The sequence below is a fragment of the Lepisosteus platostomus genome, chromosome 20, assembly GCF_059453375.1.
Source record: "Lepisosteus platostomus isolate fLepPlt1 chromosome 20, fLepPlt1.hap1, whole genome shotgun sequence".
Lineage (NCBI taxonomy): Eukaryota > Metazoa > Chordata > Actinopteri > Semionotiformes > Lepisosteidae > Lepisosteus > Lepisosteus platostomus.
Window position 1 is genome coordinate 15,231,395 of NC_142630.1, and position 22,428 is coordinate 15,253,822.

Sequence of the window (22,428 nt, forward strand, 5' to 3'; positions counted from 1 at the left end):
GCCAGGACAGACCCGGAGGTCGGCGAGGAACAGCCGCCGGCCGCACAGGAAACAGGCGAGGAAGAGGAGGAGGAGTCGCGGCTCTCGGAGGGGCAGCTAGCCACACACAGCTCCCTGTCCTCTGAGGAAGACTCCAGCATCTCGGAGGAGCTCCCTCAGCAGGAAGGTTGGCCTCGTGTTCCTCTTTTGTTCTACGTGCGCAGCTTTCTTCAGTTGCCCATGAACTGACGTATTGTAAAATATATTTTTACATATTTTTTAACTGACCTTTGATCATTGCCACTTCCTGTCTCTTGAGTGCCATGTAATGGTTTATATACAGAATTCACACTACACCCAAGAGTGTCAAGTAGAGGAGGAGAGGTAGAAAATCCCTCACTAATCGAAGGGAAAAAATAATTTGTTAGCTACTATAGGGTTTGTATTCACTTTAATGTGCAAATGACTAGTGTTTTGTGCAGGTCTGGCTTAAGGCTCAGGAAATGTATAAATATTGGATGGGATGCTGTTATCGATATTCTCTCCATAGGTTTGGAACAGCAACAACATAAATGTTAATATATCCTGACCTTGTACAAGAAGGCACCTTTCAAGTCCAGTTGTAATACATCTCACTCTGTGGATCTTGCTGTGGTTTTCCTGAATAGCTACCTATGGATAAAGCAATAAAAAGACAGAGAAAATACCATGCAGACAGTTATTCCTACTGTTGTCAATTCTCATTGACTTAGCTCCCTCAAAATCTAAATCAGTGTGACTGTCTAACTTCATATTTCTTGATCCTGCCAATTTGTAGCTATCAGGTTCCCCTTCGTCCCTCATAAGTCCTGTAATTATAATTGTTTCTAACACCTTTCCCAGAAGGGGAGGATGCACTGGCTGCTGATCTCAATGAATCAATACTCTCGGACAGTGATGACTGCATTGTTCCAGCCCAGGCATCTCAAGGCAGAAAGCAGGTCGGTAGAATTGCAAACATTTTCACTCCACTGCATGTGGTCTTGGGCTTTTTAAATATAGATGGGATATCATCAAGGTTGTTCTGCTTGTTTTATTACATCAAGGCCACTTCAGATAATGCAGTAGCAAACTTGCTGCTCTACTTAGGGGACACTTACATATCTCTTTCACGTTTCTACTCTGCCAGGAGAATGAAAGTTTTATTTAAGAAAACTAGATTGAACTATTCTCTCTCAGTTGATTAAAACCTCTTTCTAAACTTAAGTCCATTTTAAAAAAACATTACCAAAGGAATCTCAGTTGTTTTTCAAATCAGAAAGCAATCAAAGGTAGCAAAAGTGGTTTGGGTTATGTTGCATCTTTGCGTTTTTAATGATCATAGCTCTTTGTGTGTCCAAGCAATCACCTCATTGTTCTTGGTTTTCATGTGTTAGGATTGGCTTTTAGAAAGAAACAACAGTAGGTGTATGTTTTGAAATATGTGCGCCAGAAGTTTTATGTAAGAACTAGTTAATCCATCACACATTACTCTGGGGGTCAGAGTAGGTTTACATTCAAATTTTAAAACATTAAGTGAGACAGAAAATTTCTTTGTGATGTAATTTGGCTCTTTCCTTACTTGGCTTCAAATGTTGCTTACTCACACTGAAAGTGTCATAGCGTGTCATCCACCATAACAAGCTGAAAACAAACTATTTTCTGACTCTGTCAATTTTTTTTTATGTTTTCTGTAAGATTGCCTGCATCTCGGGCCCAGCTTGTTTTTCATGCAAATTTGTAACCTGAATTTTGAATATGTTTAGAAAAGAACTGGGATATTGCATTGTGAGACTTTCTACGTGTTCCATTGTAGATAGAAATATTTGACTAATATTAAACTTAGTGATGTTGTGTTTTATATCACATTCTAAAAAGCATTCACACAAATCACACAAAAATATCCATAGACATATAGCATGACTTGTTGCTACTTGCTTACAGCAGGTCTAATTGTATTTTCTAAATCGTCAGCCTCTGCTTGAGTTACACTAACTGATCCTTAGGTAAGGATCCACTTACCTGCTCTGATCTGAGGAGGTTTAGCATTCTTCCCTTAAGAGCTAAGATAATTGGTTTGCTCAGATTACACCCCAGGGAGATGTCTCAGGTACCACTGATAACCTCTAATGGTATTAGGTAACAAATTTTAACAACTGAATTATTTCAGACATTCTTCCCAAATCTTCTTTTTTCAGGCTTTAAAAGTTACAGGTTAAAAATTAGTTTGCATGGAAATAAGCTACTTTAAAAAGTGAGTGTAAAAAAAGTTTTTCGTAGCTCAATGACTTACAAAGCTATCTTCAGCTGTGTTTGATTTGGCGTCTAGTCTTAATAACTATTGAAAACAGTTGATGGATCCTTTTGATTAGACAAAGCATACCAAGTCATTTGAGCTCTGCTTTTCTGAGTGTTGTACATCGATATTTTAGCCCAAGTGAGCCATGATGTCGGTGATGTGGAATTTCTTATCACTGAAAGCAGTTAAGGGCATGCACTAGTCACTCAGACTGGCATCTAAAGTTTGTGTATGTCACTCGGTTTAGAGAACAGCATAACACACTCAACCTTCATAGTTGTGTGTGTCTGTCATTCTATAGAATTACCACCAACAAATTTCAAGCAAACCTCATAAAGTCTGTTCTGCAGTTCCTGCTGAAAATTGCAGCAAGATATTTTAGTGAAAAACGCTATGCCCTGGGAGTTTTAATATCTCAAACAACAAATGTCAAATGGAGGAAAAAGATTCAATGAAACACTCATTAATTTGCACTATTCTGTTTATGTGCTACAGACTACCAATTACGAGAGCTAAGGTTGCTTCTGTTTGACATCAGGAAGCAAACATGGAAGTGCTGGCACTCTTGTGTTTCTGACCTGTGTACTTGAAACATATGCCAAATGCAGGGAAATATTCTAAATATCTATATATTCTTAGGTGCAGGAATCATAATTAAAAGAATCATTACTTAGTCAAGCCTGTGTCCTGTGTGACATATGATTTGATAGCAAGTCCCTTTTATTGAATACATTTGGTTTATTTTTGAGGAAGGTTGAATTCTAGGAAAAGCAGGGCTTGTGTTTCCCTCTTTTTCAGCAACAAAAGCATCGAAATGTGGGGGAAAGGGTGCTCCTTGTATGGTAACTGTTAAACATTTAATCTGTACACTTTCAGGCTTGGCCCCCGGTGAAATAGAGAAGCTAGAGGTGATAGAATAGTCAAAGAAAGAAGATATAATTGAGCATGCATCGCAGATCTCCAGTACGTCTGAGAAATGCTTTTATAACAGCCACTTGTAGTTCTCCATGACATTTCTCTTCAGTGGGGCAAATCAAAATGCTCCTGCCCTACATGCTAATTAAAGGGAGGAATAGTTTTCACAGTAATGCAGTCAGAACCACATGTGTGCACAGTGCTCAGGAGAATGGGGCTGTCAGTTCAGAGTCTCTTATTTCACTTAAATTAAGACTCAGGTTTGTATATTGATTTTCTTTTTCACACCAGTAACCTTTCAGCACAGCAAGTACCAATCAAACCATTTAATTACCATTAAAAGGTGACAATTTAATATACATATCTTTGCATGCTAATTTACAATATCTTTGCAAGCACATGAAAAAAGTAAAAGCTGAGTGATATTGATGTTCAGAGACTCAACCCAGTGCTGAAGACCTGGTTTTTATACCATTAAAAATCAGAAAGGTGTGTTGAGTACCACTTTACATACAATACCCATTGTTTAACATTTGAAGACATTTCTCAAAAAGTGACAGGGGTAATTTTAGTTATTTCTTTTTACCCCGCCCCTCACAAACACACCATGTAAGTCTATTTGACAGCCCTTAGCTCAAGGAAACACTCTAAAATGTTATTGTACTGCCTGAATTTAGCATGTCCATAACATTCAAAAACTATGACTCATGTTCCAGTTCAGAGGCCATCCTGAGCAGCAGCTTTTTTAGAGGTGTACATGGATGAATTTATTTATCAGTTCACACGCACACAGAAGGTACAGTATGTAATATTATAAAAAAGCAAAAGAAAGCTTTCCTTATGGCAGGCTTTCCTGTTTAAATTGACTCTCTTCATTGAACTGGTTTCAGGCTATACATGAATGTCTATTTGAGATCAGAGGTGTCTAAAATTTAGATTATGTACATTTTCAAATGCAGGCGTATTGTGTGGATTTGTTTTCTTTTTTGGAACAATGAATCCTTAAATGTAAGAGTTTTCTGTAATGTGTTTGAAAAATGCATCCAATGCAAGTGTTCATTTTCCCTTTTCACAACATCGTGTGGCTGTTTCCCTATCTTGTTAACTAAAGCTCATAGTGCTCGCCCTCGGATTACTTGACTCTTAATAATAGGATGTTTATGTTTAGCTGCACTGATGAAATCTATAACCGCACAGGAGTGGTGAGTGCTTTCGACTCACTAGACCTTGTAATTCCACACTAATTAGCAAAGCAGACGGGGCTCTGCGTTGTAACCCAAGACAATTCCATTTTAAGAGCTGTAATTGAAGTGACATGTTAATTACGGAATGATATCATCAAGCTCATCACGTAGGGCTGCTCTCTTTCTCAGATGCGTTGATTAAAAAGGAAACCCAACAGGTTTGCAATATCTCCACACCGCTTTTGCCTCTCCTCACCTTTTCTCCTGCCTGTGATGTATAATTAAACAGAGATAACTTCATTTTGTTTCGTTTCATTTACAACATTTATGAGCCACACTTTGTCGAAGTGAAATGCTTGTCCCCTCCTTTCCCTTTCCAAAGCTCCATAATTAGTGTTAGCATCTTCTTTAACAGGCTACATAAAGTTTAGTGGCTGGATTAAATCAAGTCATTAACATAATGTGCTGTACAATTTGCCCCTATCTCTCTGCTTTTCCACTACATCAAAGCTCTGCAGAGCAGCGGTGTAATTGGGCCATACTGCCTTGTCAAGTTCAGTCAAGCTGATGGCTGCTCCTTTTACTAAAAAGCTCCCAGGCATGATAATTAATGGAGAAGAAAGTCAAGTAAATGTAAAACTTTGGACAGTTACCCATGAATATTTCATATATTTGAATAATCTGGAGTTAACATTATCAATTTGATGTATAATACATTGATTAAAAGCTTTGTTCGGTTCCTTGTAATAAAAAAGGAAGACATCAACAGTGGACATTTGCATTTAGATTTGTCTCAGCAGATTTTGTTTTAAAATGCAGGTTTTTGTAATTTTTTTATTTAGCTTTTGCATTAGTATAAGAGACAGTATATGCATGTATTGACTAACCATGAGCATACTGTATGTCTTTTCTTTCCTCGTTAGCAAATACATATTACTTTCACAGCATGGCAATGCAAACAGTAGCTTAGGGAACTGTACATGGTGGAGAAGTGATTAATCTGTAGCTTGTGGCAAAATCCAGCAGTGCATTAGATGTTGTTAAAGACACTGTGCTACTATCTGTTAAGTGTTTTTTTCTTGTTGCGGATTATTGCCATTGCACCCCTGCGATCTGTAGAATGGACAGCAGTCACTGTGCACAGTGGGTGAGTGCAGGGAGTGCTTTTCCAAATTCAGAAGTGTGACTGCAAAGACTGGAATGCAAAGCTCAATGTACGTTTTCCAGAGTAGAGCCGTTTATTTTATGTTTCTGTTCAATATAAGGGCTTGGAGCCTTGTGTAAAAGAAAGGGCACAATACCACAAGGGCACTCTCTGTCTTCTTAGAACAAAAGAATTCTGATTTTTATTTGGCAGATTTGGGGTTTTACTCTTTACTTGTATAGAAACGTCCTCCACCATTGCTGTCATGTTCATTTGTAAGGTTTAAAATCATTTTTTGTCTTTTCATACATGCTAACACATCTTTATAGCCACGGATTAATCTAATTACCCTGCATAAGAAAAAAATATGATGGTATACACCTTTACCCATCGTTATTACTAGATTTAATTTCATACAGTCCCGGCTATTGCTGTTCAGCAGTGACACCTGGAGCCTGCTCTTCTTAATGAGCAATTTTGTGAGCCAGGGGTCTTGCAGAGGATCTATACAACCACTGATATTAATTGGTGTTGCATTATTTTGTTTCCAGTGATGACAGGTTAGATGGCTTTTTCAGTTCTCCATTATCTGGAGATACTTAGATTGATACACACCTCCACTTCACTTAGCTGTTCTGTTTATTTCTTTTTTCTCTGATATAAAATCTCTTTTTTCCATTTTCTTATGGTTTTCACTGTTTTTACAGTACCTGCTGTTTGGTTTGGTGAGCCATACCCCGGCTAAACTGTGTGTTATACATCAACCCCATGGAAAACAAAGACAAATGAGACTGCAGCTCCCAGAAGGATAAAATGACTTCTCTGACATACATCTGGAAAGGCCCACAACAATTAGAGTAAAAAAAGCCTTTAAATAAATGACACATGTGCCAACAATAAGGCAAAGTGGCCTAAATTCACACAAGGCCCAGTTCTGTCTGTGGTATCACCTCTTTTCAGCCTCAGTGCGTTTGAAAAGGTGGCTGTTTGGAAGGAATTTAAGGTCTTTAAATTTCTAGTGGCAGAAATCCAACATAATCAAGAGAAATTCAGCCAGAAAACAGCCGAGGAAGTCAAATGATACTCAAGCTACTGTACCAACAAATGCTGATGCTTATAACATTGTATGGGATTGTTTTGTAACTGGTTAGTTTTTGTTTAAACTGCAGTGCTGTGCACTGATTTAATCTCTTCCATGCCAAAGGCTTACTGAATAGACCTCGATCAAAGGCAAGGAGAGACATGGAAGACGTGTAACAATGTTTATTGACTTTTACTGTCAGCTCCATCTCGGGATTATTGCTTCCTTTGCGGGACACACTGGTTCATTTTTTTCCCTTTTTTTCTGTACTGAAGGCCCTATTGTGTTCCAGTGAATGGCAGATTGGCTTACATGATGAGGTTAGCTAATGCACACCTTAAAACCGAAGATCCTCTGACCCAAACCCAAGTCATCTCTGTGTATTTCCATATGGTAAGATCAAGCCTGTGCCTCTCCTGAGCTCTCATGAGGCCGTAGTGAAACAATGGAGATTTCTGCGCAGTCTGAGGCTCTGAGCTCGGGTCGCGGGTGAATTAAAAAGAGAATTAGTCTTCATTGTATTTTTGCACAAGGTCTTATTGCACTGACAGTGGGGGGGGAGAAGGAAGGAAAGAGGTCAGTTTTCTTGGTGGAATTTATACACCCATCTGTACTTAAAGACACATGGTAGAAAAATGGCATTCACATGACTGTCAGCTGATTTGCAAATGAAGGACAGGAGACAATGGATTTCATGCCAGCTGTCAGAAAGGCAGCTGGCCATCTTCATATTTGTCATCTCATCTGCAGCACTTTGACACCCTGTAAAGGACTGCCTGCCTAATGAAAACAACAGGCAGAAAGCTGTACCTAACACAAAAAGAATGGTGAGGGCCTTTGATATATAGACGACTGCATTCTTTAAATAAGCTAGACAATGCTGCCCGTGTCTTTTTTTCCCTCCACATGAGAATGTAGGGCATGAGAGGTTGTTAGCTAAACCAAGTAACCTTTCTGTTCTTTCATCTCTTTCTTCCCAAATTTGAATATGAAAAGCCTTTTTTTCCCAGTCAAAAGACCATCATTTTAATGACATTTGGCAGTCATTTGATTTATTAGGTTTTAGAAAAAAAAAGATCCACTAAATATTTCATATGCCATGCTAATCCTTGTAATATTGCCAGCTGAAGCCTTGTACCTGCATTGCTGGAGATTGAACAGTGTGGATTTCTCTCTGTCAACCTGGTAAAATGCCTGTGAATCTACTGAATAATAAAACACCCTTATTGAAATATTTAGACCTAGATTCTCATTAAAAGAATCTTTTAAACATGAGATAGGTTAATGCGTGGTTAAAAAAAGGCAACAATCCTAAGACTACTTTAAAAAGAGACTAATGCCAAGTAAGCAAGTGGAAAATCTGTTTTCCTTGTGCTCATTTTAATGAGATTTGTATAAAATGTTAATTGTTGTATTGTTGTCATTGTAAGGCACATAGCACTGATAGCATTTAGCAAGCAGAATAAGTGTTACAGTTAAAGTCTTGTAGGCTGATAGTTTTCGGGCTTGTTTCTCTTATCTTATGAGGAATCTCAGATAATGTTTTGTAAAATGCACATTTGCCGGATAGTGTATGAGGATGTGTATGAGGATGTTTGCTTGGATTGAGCGAACAAGGTTCGTTGTAAAACAAGGTATGCAGAAGGTAAAGTTATTGATCAACATACAAAAACTTGCAGCCAAGTTTACACATACCTCAAGTAGCTTTCTTCTGGTACTCCTATAATACTATGGTGAACACTAGGTTTTCTTGAATCAACAGTTAAGCTTAGATAATGTGGTTGTGTTTACTTCTAGTATTTACAGTTAAGTATTAATTACACTAGACGCAGAAGTGTGCTAACTGTGGTCCTCCCAATATAAAAAATTGTAAAGACGTTCATTACCATTGCTGCCATAAAACAGAATAAGTTTAAAAATAATGATGCTACATCTGTGTCACAATTACCACTATCTACGTATCGACTCTTAAAGGCATCCGTGCTGAGCAACTATGGTACAAGGATAGTTTTGCTTAAATCGATGCGTTTGATTGCAGAAGCTCAGCTTCTGATCTATGGAGCTTGCACCCAGGGCTGCTTCTGAGCTTGCTGCTGTCAGTGATCAATATCCTTGTGTTTGAAGGACTGTTGTAATTCCCTGCTAGCAAGGGGGAATTGCAATTGATAACAAATACACAGCTTGGTCTACATTTGACCACAGCTCTGTGCCTTATGAGCCTCTTCATTTGAGTATTATACCAGAAATTCTTTTCACATTTACTTTGTATCTTGTAAAAAAAAGTTAAACGTAAAGTTATTAGAAAAATACGTTAGGAAACCCTCAAAGTGAAAAACTGGTTATTTTTCATTTTTTTGAGGTCAGCTGTTTAGTACAATGCTGTGCAGTGTATCTCGGCTTTGAAACTTGACTGTGCTAGACTGACTATATATTATTAAATTACTTCTTTTTTCTTAAGCATCCTAACTCGGCCCTTGTAGCTGCATATACATTATATGCATTACCAGAATTAATTCATCTGTACCGCATGAAGTACCTAAGTCAAGTGCCGTGACATACCACAGCAGCCTTAGATCAGCTAAAGAGCTTGTCAAGAAGACCAGTATTGCACCAATGCACTATTGTAAATCAAGTAAAGTTAAACATAGTAAGAAGGATTGAAGTTAATGGGATTTAGAAAAGGCAATAACAGAAACCAATAAAGCTTCCTTTTATTTAAAGAACCAAGTACACTGTATGTACTATGTATTCATTGTATATATATATACAGTATGTTCAAAGCAGAAATGATCTGTAATCCTGTGGTTGGATGAATCATAAACAGCCTGTTCCTCATGTTCAGGGCAGTATACAGTATGAGTTTGAACAGATGTGCTTTCCGTGGTGAAGCTCTGCTTGCAGTTTGGGCACTGCTGGCTAGCGACTGTCTTTACCCACAAATACTTGGCAAGAATCAGTTCTCTTTCATATCCATTCTTGACCGTACATTGACATCTGGTTCAGACACTGATGTATTGCTAAGTGGCTGATTAAAGAAGGCTCTGTGGACCACCACGGTAGTACAAATAAAAACTTTGGACACTGTTTTCATTTCTATTTCCTTAAGCTTTTTTCCCTCTATAGCTTGATGCTATATGCAGAATACGGCATCCCCATAGCAGAATGTAATATGTATTATGCAGTAGTTAATATGACAGAAAAACCTCTTGATGAATTTCAGCAAACACGGAAATGGTCTTTTTTTCAACATTATGCCTGTCTTTGGGCACATTTTATCAAGACTTGTCACAGGCTAAAGCAATATGGCCTGTAATTGTAATTTAGAAGCATTCACAGATTTCCAAATGTAGTCTGGTTTGATGCCACACTTTGTAATAAACAATGTTGAAAAGTATATGCAATAATGACATGTAAACATTCTTTATAAAATGATTGGGGAGCTGAGTCAGTATCTGTTGGATACAATGGGAAAAATAAAGGTTAATTCCATGCTGAAAAGTAGAAAAAAGAAGTGCAGCACTCTAAGAAGGCTCAACAGCCACAACATTGTTTTCTCTCTAATTTTCTACATGGAATTAACCTTTACTTGTTCTTCTTGTATAAACAGCTCCACCTGCTACAGGTTTCACAGAAGTACAACTTGTCTTCAAATCTTTTCTGTTAAAGTATTTAGCCTTAATAAAACAAACCCCTGTTGTTAAAATGTGCTTTTTATATGAAATCATCAGTCATGGATGCTCAAAGCTATATTTTATATATGCATATATATGTACCTGAAGTCTGTTACAAAGTTGCAACTCTAGGGAAATAACAACTGGAAAATTGCATTTTGCCATTTGCCTAAAGCAACTAGGCCAATTCAAGATAGCAGCTTTCAGCATCTCCATACAGCGTGTCATTGAAGTAATGATTGATGGGTTCTGTGTACCGAAATAGAGTTCTGTGGAGAAAATAAATATTTAAGTGTTCAGAAAGATGCCACAGAAGGAAGACATACTCTTTAATCAGAACAGGCAAAAGAGCACATTCAGCTTAAAGTGACTCATCGGTTAATTAAGCAGATGTTGATGAGGGAATGATCTGCTTTAAAACTGCACTGTTTGCAAGTGTAGGTGAATGGTTCATGAAAATATAGAGTTGAGTGTAAGATCATTCACAAATTGCACATGTGTAAAGCTAGTTAAGGGAAATAATCAGACCTGCTGAGAATTTAATTAGACATAACAGGCGTTGCTTTGCAGGGCACCAGCAAGGATGAGAATCCTTGAAGGAGCTGACAAATAATTTGCAAACAGTGATATTCACGCTTGACAACTAGAGGCAAACAAATTAACCTCTAGTACGCAACACTGCTGCGTCCTGCATGATTTGCCACCAGTCTCCGACCTAGGACAGCAATTATTCCAAACTTCCAAATTGTGAAGACGAGCAGAACTGACACCAATAAACCACACATCACTGTAATCAGATGTAAATGAAAGGTATGCATACCCTACCCAACACCTGAGCCATTAGCAAGATGTGATCAGTCCATACTGCCAAGACTACAAGATGAACACTGCTGCTACTGTAAATTGTTGATAAAATAATTTCAGAACCTACATCATCATCATAATTTCATGATATTTAATGTACAATATAGTGGGTTGTGCTTCAGGGGTTCTCTTGCTTTGAGATTAATTGAAATGCTTGTGTTACTTTAGCAGACCTGTCTTTTCTCATCTTTAAATTTGAGAAGCTACTCTCATAATAATGCAATGTATAAAGAAATTAAAAACTCTCCTGTTTAGTAATTCACGTTGAGAACATATTCTTAGAAAAAAGCAATCAAATACATGTATTAGTTCTTGAACAAGTGGGTGAGAAATGTATAAGTAAGTTCCAACGTGTTGCCTTTAAATTGCTGTTATGTGAGCATGCCAGTAAAACTATTCAGTGTGTGGCTAAAATTAGGTATTTTAGTGGTTTATAGCAAAGAGTATTCAGATCCTTGTCTGTTAAAAGATGCTACAGTATATAGTTGATCCTGTTACTGGTTCCCACTCCACTACTCCAGTTTTGTTTAATCTGCAGCCATCCAGTCGCATCCGTGTTGAGATCATCTCTCTCAGCCTGAATCCGGACTCGTCTGTGGCCATGGATGACAGCATCCGGAAGCTGTTTGTGGAGTACAGGCTGCTAAACCAGTCTGCGGAGGAGACACCACTGTCGCTGCCCAAACCAGGCAGAGGCCAGAGTATTCACTTCAACTACAGCACCAGTGAGTATTGTGCCATAGAGCCGCTGGGACGGGTTGAGACAGGCCTAACGCTTCTTCCCTGCCACACAGCAGCTTTCCCTCTCCAAGCCCGTCTCCCCTTTCTGTCATTCCATCACTGTCCCACAACGCACATTAACTTAACTGTCAGTTGAAAGTGAACGATGGAAGAAAGGCAGAAAGGCACACCATTCTGGGAACTGTTGTGTCTCAGAACACCACCCCGAGAGTAAAGGGGCACATTCGCAGAAAGGAGTGCAGTGGCCACTGTCACGAGGGCCAGATCTTTTGTGTTAATGGGGCTAGATGCTTGCTATAAGGACAGTGGTATGGAGTGGTGCTTAGGGCTCTAGACTCCATATTGGGGTCCATGGGTTTTAAAACCCAGGAGGGAAACCTCAATTGTACACTTGAGCAAGTCATTGTAAATACTTAGTCCCGTAAATACCCAACTGTATAAATGAGCACTCTCCAGGTTGTCACTTTTAATCAGAATATGTTCTTAATTGACTTATCTGATTAAATAAAGGAGTGATTTTTAAAAGAATGCCCATTCACAACTTTCATTAGGTAACATTACACTTATGATACAATGTTATGTTAAAATAAAGTAAAATATTCAATATACATTGCATTAAAGCTAGTCTGCTTTTGCTGTTCATTTTTCGTTTTCTATAATTTTCTCCTCGAATGTGTTCTCCTTAGCTCTGTGTCCCTCAATCTTGGTTAATGTCATAAGAAAAGACTGTAATCTGATAATGGAAATTAATCCAAGTAGGTGTTTATCAAGCTTTTTTTCACTCCTTCTCTCACTTAGGAGGCCCTAATTAGACTCGTCTGCATGGCGCTATTCAGGTTGAACAGAATATTATCTTTAATAAAAATGAGATTTACCTGAACAGCAGCCTAGAGTGAAATTAATAGAGTCATTGGGTTCAACTGTGTATCCACAAGCAATAAAAATCTAAAGCTACATGGAAAACTCATTAATTCAGTTAAATCCATCTGTTATTTGGGATATTTTCACTGTAATATTTTATTCATATTTTTATATAGTGCAACATATTGGTGCTTATTTTAAAATCGTCTTTCTTTTTTACATTCCAGACAGACCACATGAGGTCTGATTATTAATGTACTGACTTCCAAAAATATAGGTATTTTTTATATCAAGCATTATATCTCCAATTTTAGGACCACTTCTAACAGACAAGCAGAATACAGTAACTAAACGAAAGCTCGTCTCACCTCAGATGTGTGCGTAGCTGCTTGTTTTCATTGCTTTCCAATAGTAGACGACAGCACAGACACTAGAGACTATCTCTGTGGTCCTGTACTACAAAAAAAATTCTAAGCAAAAGTTTAATCACAGCCAATATATTGGTTAACACCTCATTATTGATCATTCGAAGTAATGGATGAGGACTCCAGCAGATTTGTAGGTGGTATAGATTTTTGTCTGAAAAGTGCTTATAAGTAAAAATGGTTTTATTTAATGGCTTATTGATCCCCTCCCCCAGCCTGTAGTATTAAGGAAGTAAAACTAAATACATTTAAAAAAAACAATTTAATTTGCTGAGTTCTGGGAAGAATTTTGTTTAAGGAAAAACAGCCCATTGTTGCTACAGAGGTTTGACACCAAAATAGTGTCTAGGGAGACTCTGGCAGAATCCTCATGAATTACTTCACAAGAAGAGAATGGAAATAATTGTGATAGTGCTGCATTAAAATTTATCTTCTGCCGAACCACGAATCATCACCGTACCTCAGGGCATTTAGAATCCTGATTGCAGATACCAGTTAACAGATTTTCCCCCTCGATTATTCCTGAATTTTAAGTTACACCAGTGAGTTTTTCTCCTTTTTTATTTTACGTTCGCAAAGAAACACAGTGATAGGTAATGTTTTAAAGCTGTTAAGTATTTTTCACAACGTACATTTGGCAACATCTGAGATCATTTGCATTAGAACTGAAGATCCAAATTGGTTGTGAAGTCGACAGCAAATGAAGTATTGAACTTGTTGGAAGGGTTTTCCTAAAGTAGAAAAGGACAGCCCTAGTGTTGTTTTTTCTTTTATCCTGTGGATGAACTTAGAGTAACACAGTCATTTTGTATTGTTTTTTTTACAAAGGCCCTCCTCTGAACTACTTCAGATGTTTTTCACAGGCCGAGTCACAGTTGTCTGGCCGTCGATTTTCATTGACCAGTTTGTTAATGTCCTCTTCAATCAGCATCTAGGTCACAGTGAGCTAGGGCCTAGCCTGACTGACCATGGGCCCAGGCAGGAAACAGCCAGGACAGGGTGCCAGTCCATCGCAGGGCACACACATGCAGGTTGACTCGCACATGATCGATTCAGTGAGATACACCAGTTAACCTAGACGGCACAACTTTTGGACTGTGGAAAGAAACCATAGGACCTGGAGAAAACCCACGTGGTCACAGAGGAACATGCAGACTCCACACAGAATGGACCCCAGGCCAAAATTAGACCCAAGCACTTAATGCTTTATAGGTCGGAAAGGTGGTACAACATCTCTTCCACTTAAATTTTTTCTTTTTTTCACAGTTACACCAATCTGTGTCCTGAATGATGCACTTTTTTTAAAAGTGCACATTCTCCGTTTTGTTATACCCACCTAATTTGGACTCACCAGTTGTGTTTGTCAGCTTCAGCGCCAACTGGAAGAGAGACTGGGCCTCCAGCACAGCAAGCCTGCAAGTGCCCAGGAGGCCACTGGGGTTTGCTGAGTTGCAAGAACCAAGAGAGTCCGAGCAGACTAACCCTTGCCTGCCCTTAGCAGCACTCTGTGAGTCACTGCTCAGGAAATCCCAGTTACAGTAGGCTAGTGACCTGACCCAGGGTGGAACCATCTATCACAGAGTTTAGGTGGTTCTGGAATGTGCAATTTTATGCTCTTTGTGTCACTTATCCCAAAGTATTACTTAGAAGAATAATGATTTTTTTATTGACAAGACATTAAAATAATATATGAGACCCATGCTTTTTAATGCCGTGGCCTTGTAAACTTCACTGCAGATCCCCTAGGAAGCAGCTCTGATTTTCCACCTGTCAACATCAAGATGATCAACTACAAAACAATAATAGCACTTGGACACATTTTTGGGACACAAGTGTGGATGTGTGCCTGCAGAGACGATCATTTGTAAAACATGATTGTGTTTTCTTACTCATGCTAGGTGAAGGGGGGGGGGGGGGCAGAAAGGCATTCACTAGTGTTATAGACTGGGCTCTTCCTTCGAGCCATGGCGGGAGTGGTGGATTAAATTACTGGCATTGTCAGAAAGGACAAGCTCCCTGCCATATACTGTCATTATCACCGGCTCCTCGGGCCAAAGGAAGGGCATTAAATCCCCTCAAATACATGACAATAAAGACTGCGGGCCTTTCCAATTGAGACTGCCAGTGTCATTAACAGGAGATGACAGTTATGTGGCATACTCAGCCATTGCCTGTATCTCTTTTGACAGCGTGCACATAAACCTGCCAGCAACAAAGACATCCAATCACATGATCTGTGGATTTAATACCAGGCTTGCTCTTGCTCCCTGCTTCCCTCTCTTTGAGTAAACAACGAAGAGCAGGTAGAGGGGGCAAGGAGTGGAAACAATCACAGCTGCCCTGCTTTTTATACTGCTTTCTAAATGGAATGTAAGAACCTTCTAATGTCACATTGTATCAAGTAACTGGCTGTCTGTTGTCCTGACAGTGATCCATGTGGATATCGAAAATAACAAGCCAAGACGTGAGATCCTGAGGTCGGTGCTCCGGGGAACTGAGCCAGCACTGGAGAGGTAAATATTAGTGGCAAAAAAGAATTAGACATTTTTCCTGTTACCTGTCGGAGCTGTGATAAGAATGCACTCTGCCAGGCAAGACAACTCTTCCCAACAGGATGATGATATGGGTCCTGTTCCCCGACCCTACACTGTACAACCTCTGTCCGCCTGTCAGCCTGTGTTCATGTTCCTCAGAGCTCCTAGCCCTCTGATAGATGGGGAGTATCTACTGTATTGCAGCAGCTGTTATACACTGACTCTGTAGCACAGCACGCCTTACTTCTTGTTCCCAATTATCGCAGTCCAGAAGGTTTTAAGTGTCTTTTAATATTTACTTATTTTAGTTAGTATGCAGAAAATACAGAAATCCAAGTTTTCTGAAAGCAAAAAAAGATATTTGAAAGTCTTGTCTTTTGATAGTCGAGATAGTTATCCTGATTAAAACAAAAGGCACTCCATGTCATAAAAATGATTATAAAGGTAAGAGATTGCCTCTCAACACCTAAACACAACACAGTGTGTCATCATCTTCAGGGCAAGTCAGGAAAAAGGTACAGATTTATGAATTAGAATCCCTTTATTTTCCATTACTCTGACAGAGACCAAAAACAATTTCAGCATATGTAAATTAAGATTTAAAAAATGTGTGGAACGAAATGGTGATAATGGGTTCTTGCCCCTCCTAGAGATGTAGACAGATCCGGTACAAATCTAAAGAGGACCAAGAATAAATGCATTTTTAAAATAATAGTTTTCCTCTTCATTTAATTTCCATACAGAATACATTATTATACCATTGGCATCAGGCACGTCTTTACACACATGTAGAGTGTGATGAAAAAACAAGTGCACCCCCTTAAGTTTTTATGGTTTAACATTTTTAGACATATTTGACCTTCACCTAGTCCTCACCAAGTCCTAATAGTATATATAACTAACCTCATTTGACAAATGTCCCAAAATTCTGCTGTTATTTTTTAAATAAATTGGCCAAAATTCCTTATCTTTGGGTAAAAATTAATTGTGCAGTCACCACCCTAGATATACTGTATATAGACATTTTGTTATTATTATTTTCAGACTTTCATAGGTTAAAAACTGAACTAAAATGTTATTTGTAAGAGTTATGTGCCAACTATAACCAAACATAGTTTAATCTTTACGTAGCCTACAGTAACTGTTATTCTCACATTTCGGTTTTCCTTCTTTGTACTTTATATATATATAATGATAATTGGCCATTAAGTTTGTAGTTGACAACTGTGAAAATGCCACCCAAGAGCACTTTTGCTCCCAGGTATAGACATTTGGCAGAAATAAAGACTGCTGTGAGTTTCATGAGGATATCTTGATGGATCTGTCTTGCAGATAATATTTCCGACTCAGAATTAAAAGGAGATTGTTTCAGCAGTAAAGTGTTTATAGTATTTAGAATTAAACACTGTTGATTTTTAGATTTCATAGGAAAGCAGATCTTAATTCCCATTGAAACGGTGATAGTTTACTTTTTTGTTTTCAGAACAATAATTTGTTTTTGTTGCACCACAGTGCCTGAGCTTTGATAATTTTTATCAGTATATTTTACATTCAATTATCACTGTTTGAATTCTTTGAGGGTAAAAAAAGACTATGCTAAATTGGATTGCATTCAGCTCCCCGTTTGTTTGACTTCAGTTGATCCTTATCAAGAGTTCAAAGCCGTAGAGCCTACAAGCGTTCAAGGTTTAGAAAGCCTTGCCAAGGCATATCAAAAGAAGAGTGCTTTGCTATAAATTCCTGTCCTTTAGTCCATCCAACTGTCTTGGCCATAGCACAAGCCACTAATGCAAATCAGCCCATACAGATCACTATAATTATACACAAAAAGAAAGGAAGAAAAACAGAGCTTGGATATTGTTTAAAATATGAGGCAGTTTTTGCCCCCTGGGTGAAAATTTTCCTTTATCTGTGTAGTTTTTTTTTTTCAAATTTAGACCAGATTTTTTTTTCAGTAGTAGTTTTGCAAGAAGAAAATAAAGGCTCGGGCTTGAACATTTACCATTTTTTTTTTACAACTTGAGATTAATGTATTTCAACAAAAATGGCACTGATGTTTGGATCAAGACTAGGAAGATTTGGCAAGATTGAAATGTTGACTGTGACAGCATAATTGCCCCTCCAGTGAAAAATAAATTAAGCCCTGTTCTTGGAGCATGCTGCAGTAGTTTGTCTCCAGCACTGTTTTTTTTTTCATTGTACATGAGCTTCCGTTTTGTCCAGGTCAGCAGGTACATGGCTACTGTACAGAAGGACTAAGGAGCTATTTCCATTTCTTTCTGGCTATACAGAAAACTACTGTAGGGCAGTCGATGTCCCCTGGAGCAAGTTCAGATAAGGCAGGCTCCCAGTATAGCAGCCTAGATGCGTTATAAAGCTCTTACGCAAGAGAAGGACCAGAGAATTAATCTGGATAAGAGAAAACGTAGACAACAGGCTGGTGGGCAGTATGAAGCTGACTCAGCCAGTATTGGTTCCAGGAGCGTGTTGAGATACGGACTGAGCTGTAACTGTCCTGCTGGGTTCAGTGTCTCCTCTTCATCCTCGACTCACCAGGATCCAGTAACCATTCCCTGTAACTCCTGATAGGTCTTGGATTTTGTTTTTTTTTGTTTGCCTAATCCTGATTTATTCAATCCGTTCTCTGTACCTCCTGAACAGTTCACCATTCTTATTACTTTCATTGTGTTGAGCAGAAACTGACAGGGCTGACAGATAGCAGGACCCATGCACTTCATGGGAGAGAACTGCCAAAGGAAATTCATTAACCTTATTTCATAAATGTAAAACAAACAGTTGTTCTAGACTATTTTACCAGCAATGAAATGTCCACATTCATGTCATTTCCATAGCTATAATCAAGGTAAATTGTGTTATTTGCAAGGTACCACGCATGTCTGTAAATGTACAAAAACATGGCCAACAATATATAATGACAAAAAATAAGAAGCAAAAGTGATAAGCAATGAGAAGTCTGTGAATGAAATACCAATTATTAATTAAAGACAAGATGCACAGTAATACTGTAAATTTCAGGTGTTCTTCAAAAATGCTGACCACTTTCAGTGCAAGGTCATACCCATTTATATCTAGTGCTACTATGATCATTCCTCATAGATCTTTGTAAAAGTGTGTCATGGTGAATTTCCTCTTTGTTTGCCAGTATAAAGTTCACAGTAGTGAGCGACCCCCCCGAGGAAGAGCAGGATTTGGAGTGCGAAGATGTGGGTGTGGCTTTCCTGAGGATCCGGGACATCCTGGAGCACAGGCGAGACTTCATCGACTGGAGCCTGGACAGTAAGTAACTTCACACACACTCGGGACGCTCTAAGACATTCCCCATATTTGTTTCCCAGCAACATTTCCTTGATTTCAAATGCCCAGCCTACCCCAACTTCTGACGGCCATGATGCAAGCTGTGGGCTTGAGAATCAATAGATACGTTACAGCAAGCACTGTTGAACGGAACTGTGGACAGGGACTCGGTTACTGCTGTGAGTCTATGCATGGCCTTCCTTCACTTTGCACAGTGTTGTTTTGTTGCATTAAGCAAGAACTGCCTTTCTTTCACAAGTACTGTAATCAGTTTTCATATTTGTTTCTCAAAACGGGAAGAAATTAGCCCTTTAAGAGCTCAATCTGTTAAAGCTCCTACAAGTTTAGAGTAGTAATCTCTCCTCTGTGTTCTGAAAGTGTTGTATGGCTTTTAATACAACCACGGGCGGCGCGGTGACTCTGTGGCTAAGGATCTGCACCTGTGGCTGGAAGGTTGCCGGTTCGTATCCCACAGCCAGCAGAGGAATCCTACTCCGTTGGGCTCCTGAGCAAGGCCCTTAACCCCAACTGCTCCAGGGGCGCTGTATAAATGGCTGACCCTGCACTCTGACCCCAAGCTCCTCTCCCTGTCTGTGTCTCTCATGGAGAGCAAGCTGGGGTATGTGAAAAGATAAATTCCTAATGCAAGAAATTGTATATGGCCAATAAAGTGATCTTATCTTAACAGCACTTACTTTATGCAAGGTAACATCAGCGTTCAAGACACTTTCTGCTACTATAGAGGAGACCTTAGAGTCAGATATAGATTATTAAAGAGAAAATATATTGCTTAGGAGGAGAAGGTGTATGTCATGAACAGTTCTTTAAAATAAATAATAAAACAAGTAGAATATCCTGCTTTGAAAGCCCATCACTTTTGTGTTTATTAATTTAAAAGTATGTTGTGAGTTTTATAATCCGTGTAATAAAAATTCCAACATTGTTCTGAGTGGAGTTTCATGTCTGAAAATTAATGGCATGAAAGAATAGGACTGCATAAAGAATTCACAAGGAAGTAAGAGGAGGTTTTCAGATATATGTAGCACAATGCAGAAACACCAGAAATAGCAAAGGGTTTCTGTGTTTTTACACTTTCTTTAGTAGAAAAATTTGTTTGTTCCCATGTCAAGACTAGAAAAATACGATGCCTCAAACACACTTGAGAGATGTAGAATTTTCCCAGGCTGGCCACATTGTTCAGTGTGATGATAATATGGATTGTTCAGACCTTCCTGTTTGAAAACACTACTGCTTAGTTTATATATAGGTAAATGAAAGCAGTTTAACTGTAACTACTTGGTGTATCCTGTGAACATTCTGTAAGGCCTTGGGAAATGGCTCTCCTACATCGTGTTCATTGTCACAGTGTCACGCGCGTATAGTCCTTTAAACTATCTCTTTTATCAGGGCAGCCTCTTGCATTCTGTGCTTGTAGCCACAGAATGGTCTAAAGCTCTCTAGTAATATGTGAACAGGTGCTGGGTCTGGTTGGCAGGTCATTGCCTTCACCTCAGGTTTGGTAACAGTGAAGCACTGACTTTCAAAGCTTTTTGCTTCAGTACGTAATTTGCTTTGTTCTATCATACTACAAACTCTATTTTCCAAATCAATAATGCCGTTATCTCCCACTGGAAATATTTTATAATAATAATAAACTTAATTTTATATAGCGCCTTTAAAGGTGGCTTCTCAAAGCGCTTTACAGGATGACAACAACAATAAATAAGATTACACAAGATAAAACACAATTACAATATATAGAGGAGACCGTGGATTGTGGTACTAAGAAAAGCAGAGGGGTAAAGAATAGAACCAGTAAAGTAAAGGCTTTTCTGAAGAAGAGGGTTTTGAAGAGGGTTTTGAGTCTGGATTTGAAGGAGTTTAGAGAAGGTGACTCTCTGATATCCTTGGGGAGAGAGTTCCAGAGCTTGGGGGCATAACAGGAGAAGGCCCTGTCTTGACGGACTTGGGGGACAGTAAGGAGGGCAGAATTTGAAGAGCGGAGGTTGCGAGGTGGGGAGTAGGGTGATAAAAGTTCAGACAGGTACTGAGGTGCCATAGCCTTATAGGTGAGCACGAGGATTTTAAAGTCTACACGGAATTTGACCAGAAGCCAGTGCAAGGACTCCAGGATAGGAGTAATGTGAACACTTGCACTAGACCTGGTCAGGATTCTGGCTGCTGAGTTTTGGACATACTGCCGTTTGTTCAGAGTAGATTTAGATACCCCAGCATGACTTTTTTAAAAAGAAATTGTAGCGGGTTGTGCTGTGGAACCGTGTTGTGCACACTGACGTGTCCCACTGATGGCGCGTTTGTCTTGCCGTGTTGTTGCAGTTGTGGACGTGCAGGAAGGCAGCGTGGTGATCGGGAGTCTGAAGGTGACACTGGAAGCTCTGGATGCCCTGCAGTCCATCATGGAGGAGCCCTGATGTTCCCACAGCCTGTCCTCTCCCCACACTACGACATTATTTTTATACTTGATGTAACATTTGTAAATCTATTTATATGTTTTGGTAATTCTGCGCGTCGAAAAAATCACTGTAATTCGTAGCTCCGGTGTAAATACAACAACAACAACAACAACAACAACGAAACAATGGAAAATAGTGCCTTTTGTGTCAAGGATTGGATCCACTTGCAGTTGTAGAATTCAGTGTTTATGTAATAATGTTGTGTGAAACTCAGTTAATTTTTTAATAAAATATTTCTTTTCAAAGTGCCAGCTCAGGATTTAAGCCCTGGCATGCACATTCTAAACTGAAGTTTGGGCGTTATCCCTAATCACTCAACTAAATGAAAAGCCTGCTAAGCCTCATTAGGAGTTTTACACTATGACGATTTTATTGGAAGTGCTAGATGAAAATTGCCTGGATTAATGTGTTAATCTACCTCTTTAAAATGCTAATGTCCATTTTATGCACATTAAATCTCAGTATGCATTTTCTTTGATGCATGCAATTTCTATCAATTAAATACAGAGGAGAAAAACAGGCACAGCACAGATTACTTCTCATGCTTCAAGCATGGATTTTGTTGTTTTTTTTTGGTTAAAATTCACCCTGAATAGAGAAAAAAAGGCAGTAATACTTAATGCAGAAGAATCCTGTGAAATGAAATATTGGCGATGCTGTCTAAGCTAAATTCCTTTGAAATCTATAAAGTGCATGCACAAAGATTAAAGCATATGACTAAAGGACTAAACAAAAATTTCTTAAAAACTGGTTGGGAGATAAGCAAATCAAATTTAAGATTTGTTTCTATAGCCTGTAAGGTAAGTATACTTACTCATTGAACAGATTTCATGCCAAACCAGCAGTGCTCAATTTATAGTCCTGAAGAGCCATTCTACACAGTGTTGTAGTGTTAGCAACAAAGAGCATAGTAATTTCTTCTA

At 38.8% G+C, this 22,428-nt stretch overlaps 1 protein-coding gene across 1 annotated transcript in view; it reads left to right on the plus strand.

Annotated features, from left to right (window-relative positions):
• The window catches only part of rpgrip1l (RPGRIP1 like), a 62,647-nt gene extending 40,674 nt beyond the window's left edge, over positions 1 to 21,973 (plus strand). Inside the window, exons 21-26 of the mRNA XM_088613575.1 lie at positions 1 to 166; positions 862 to 959; positions 11,694 to 11,880; positions 15,611 to 15,695; positions 18,880 to 19,013; positions 21,369 to 21,973. Of these exons, the coding sequence (XP_088469701.1) occupies positions 1 to 166; positions 862 to 959; positions 11,694 to 11,880; positions 15,611 to 15,695; positions 18,880 to 19,013; positions 21,369 to 21,463 (765 nt within the window). The 3' untranslated portion in view covers positions 21,464 to 21,973. The remainder of the gene's footprint in view (positions 167 to 861; positions 960 to 11,693; positions 11,881 to 15,610; positions 15,696 to 18,879; positions 19,014 to 21,368) is intronic.
• The last annotated feature ends 455 nt before the right edge of the window (positions 21,974 to 22,428 follow it).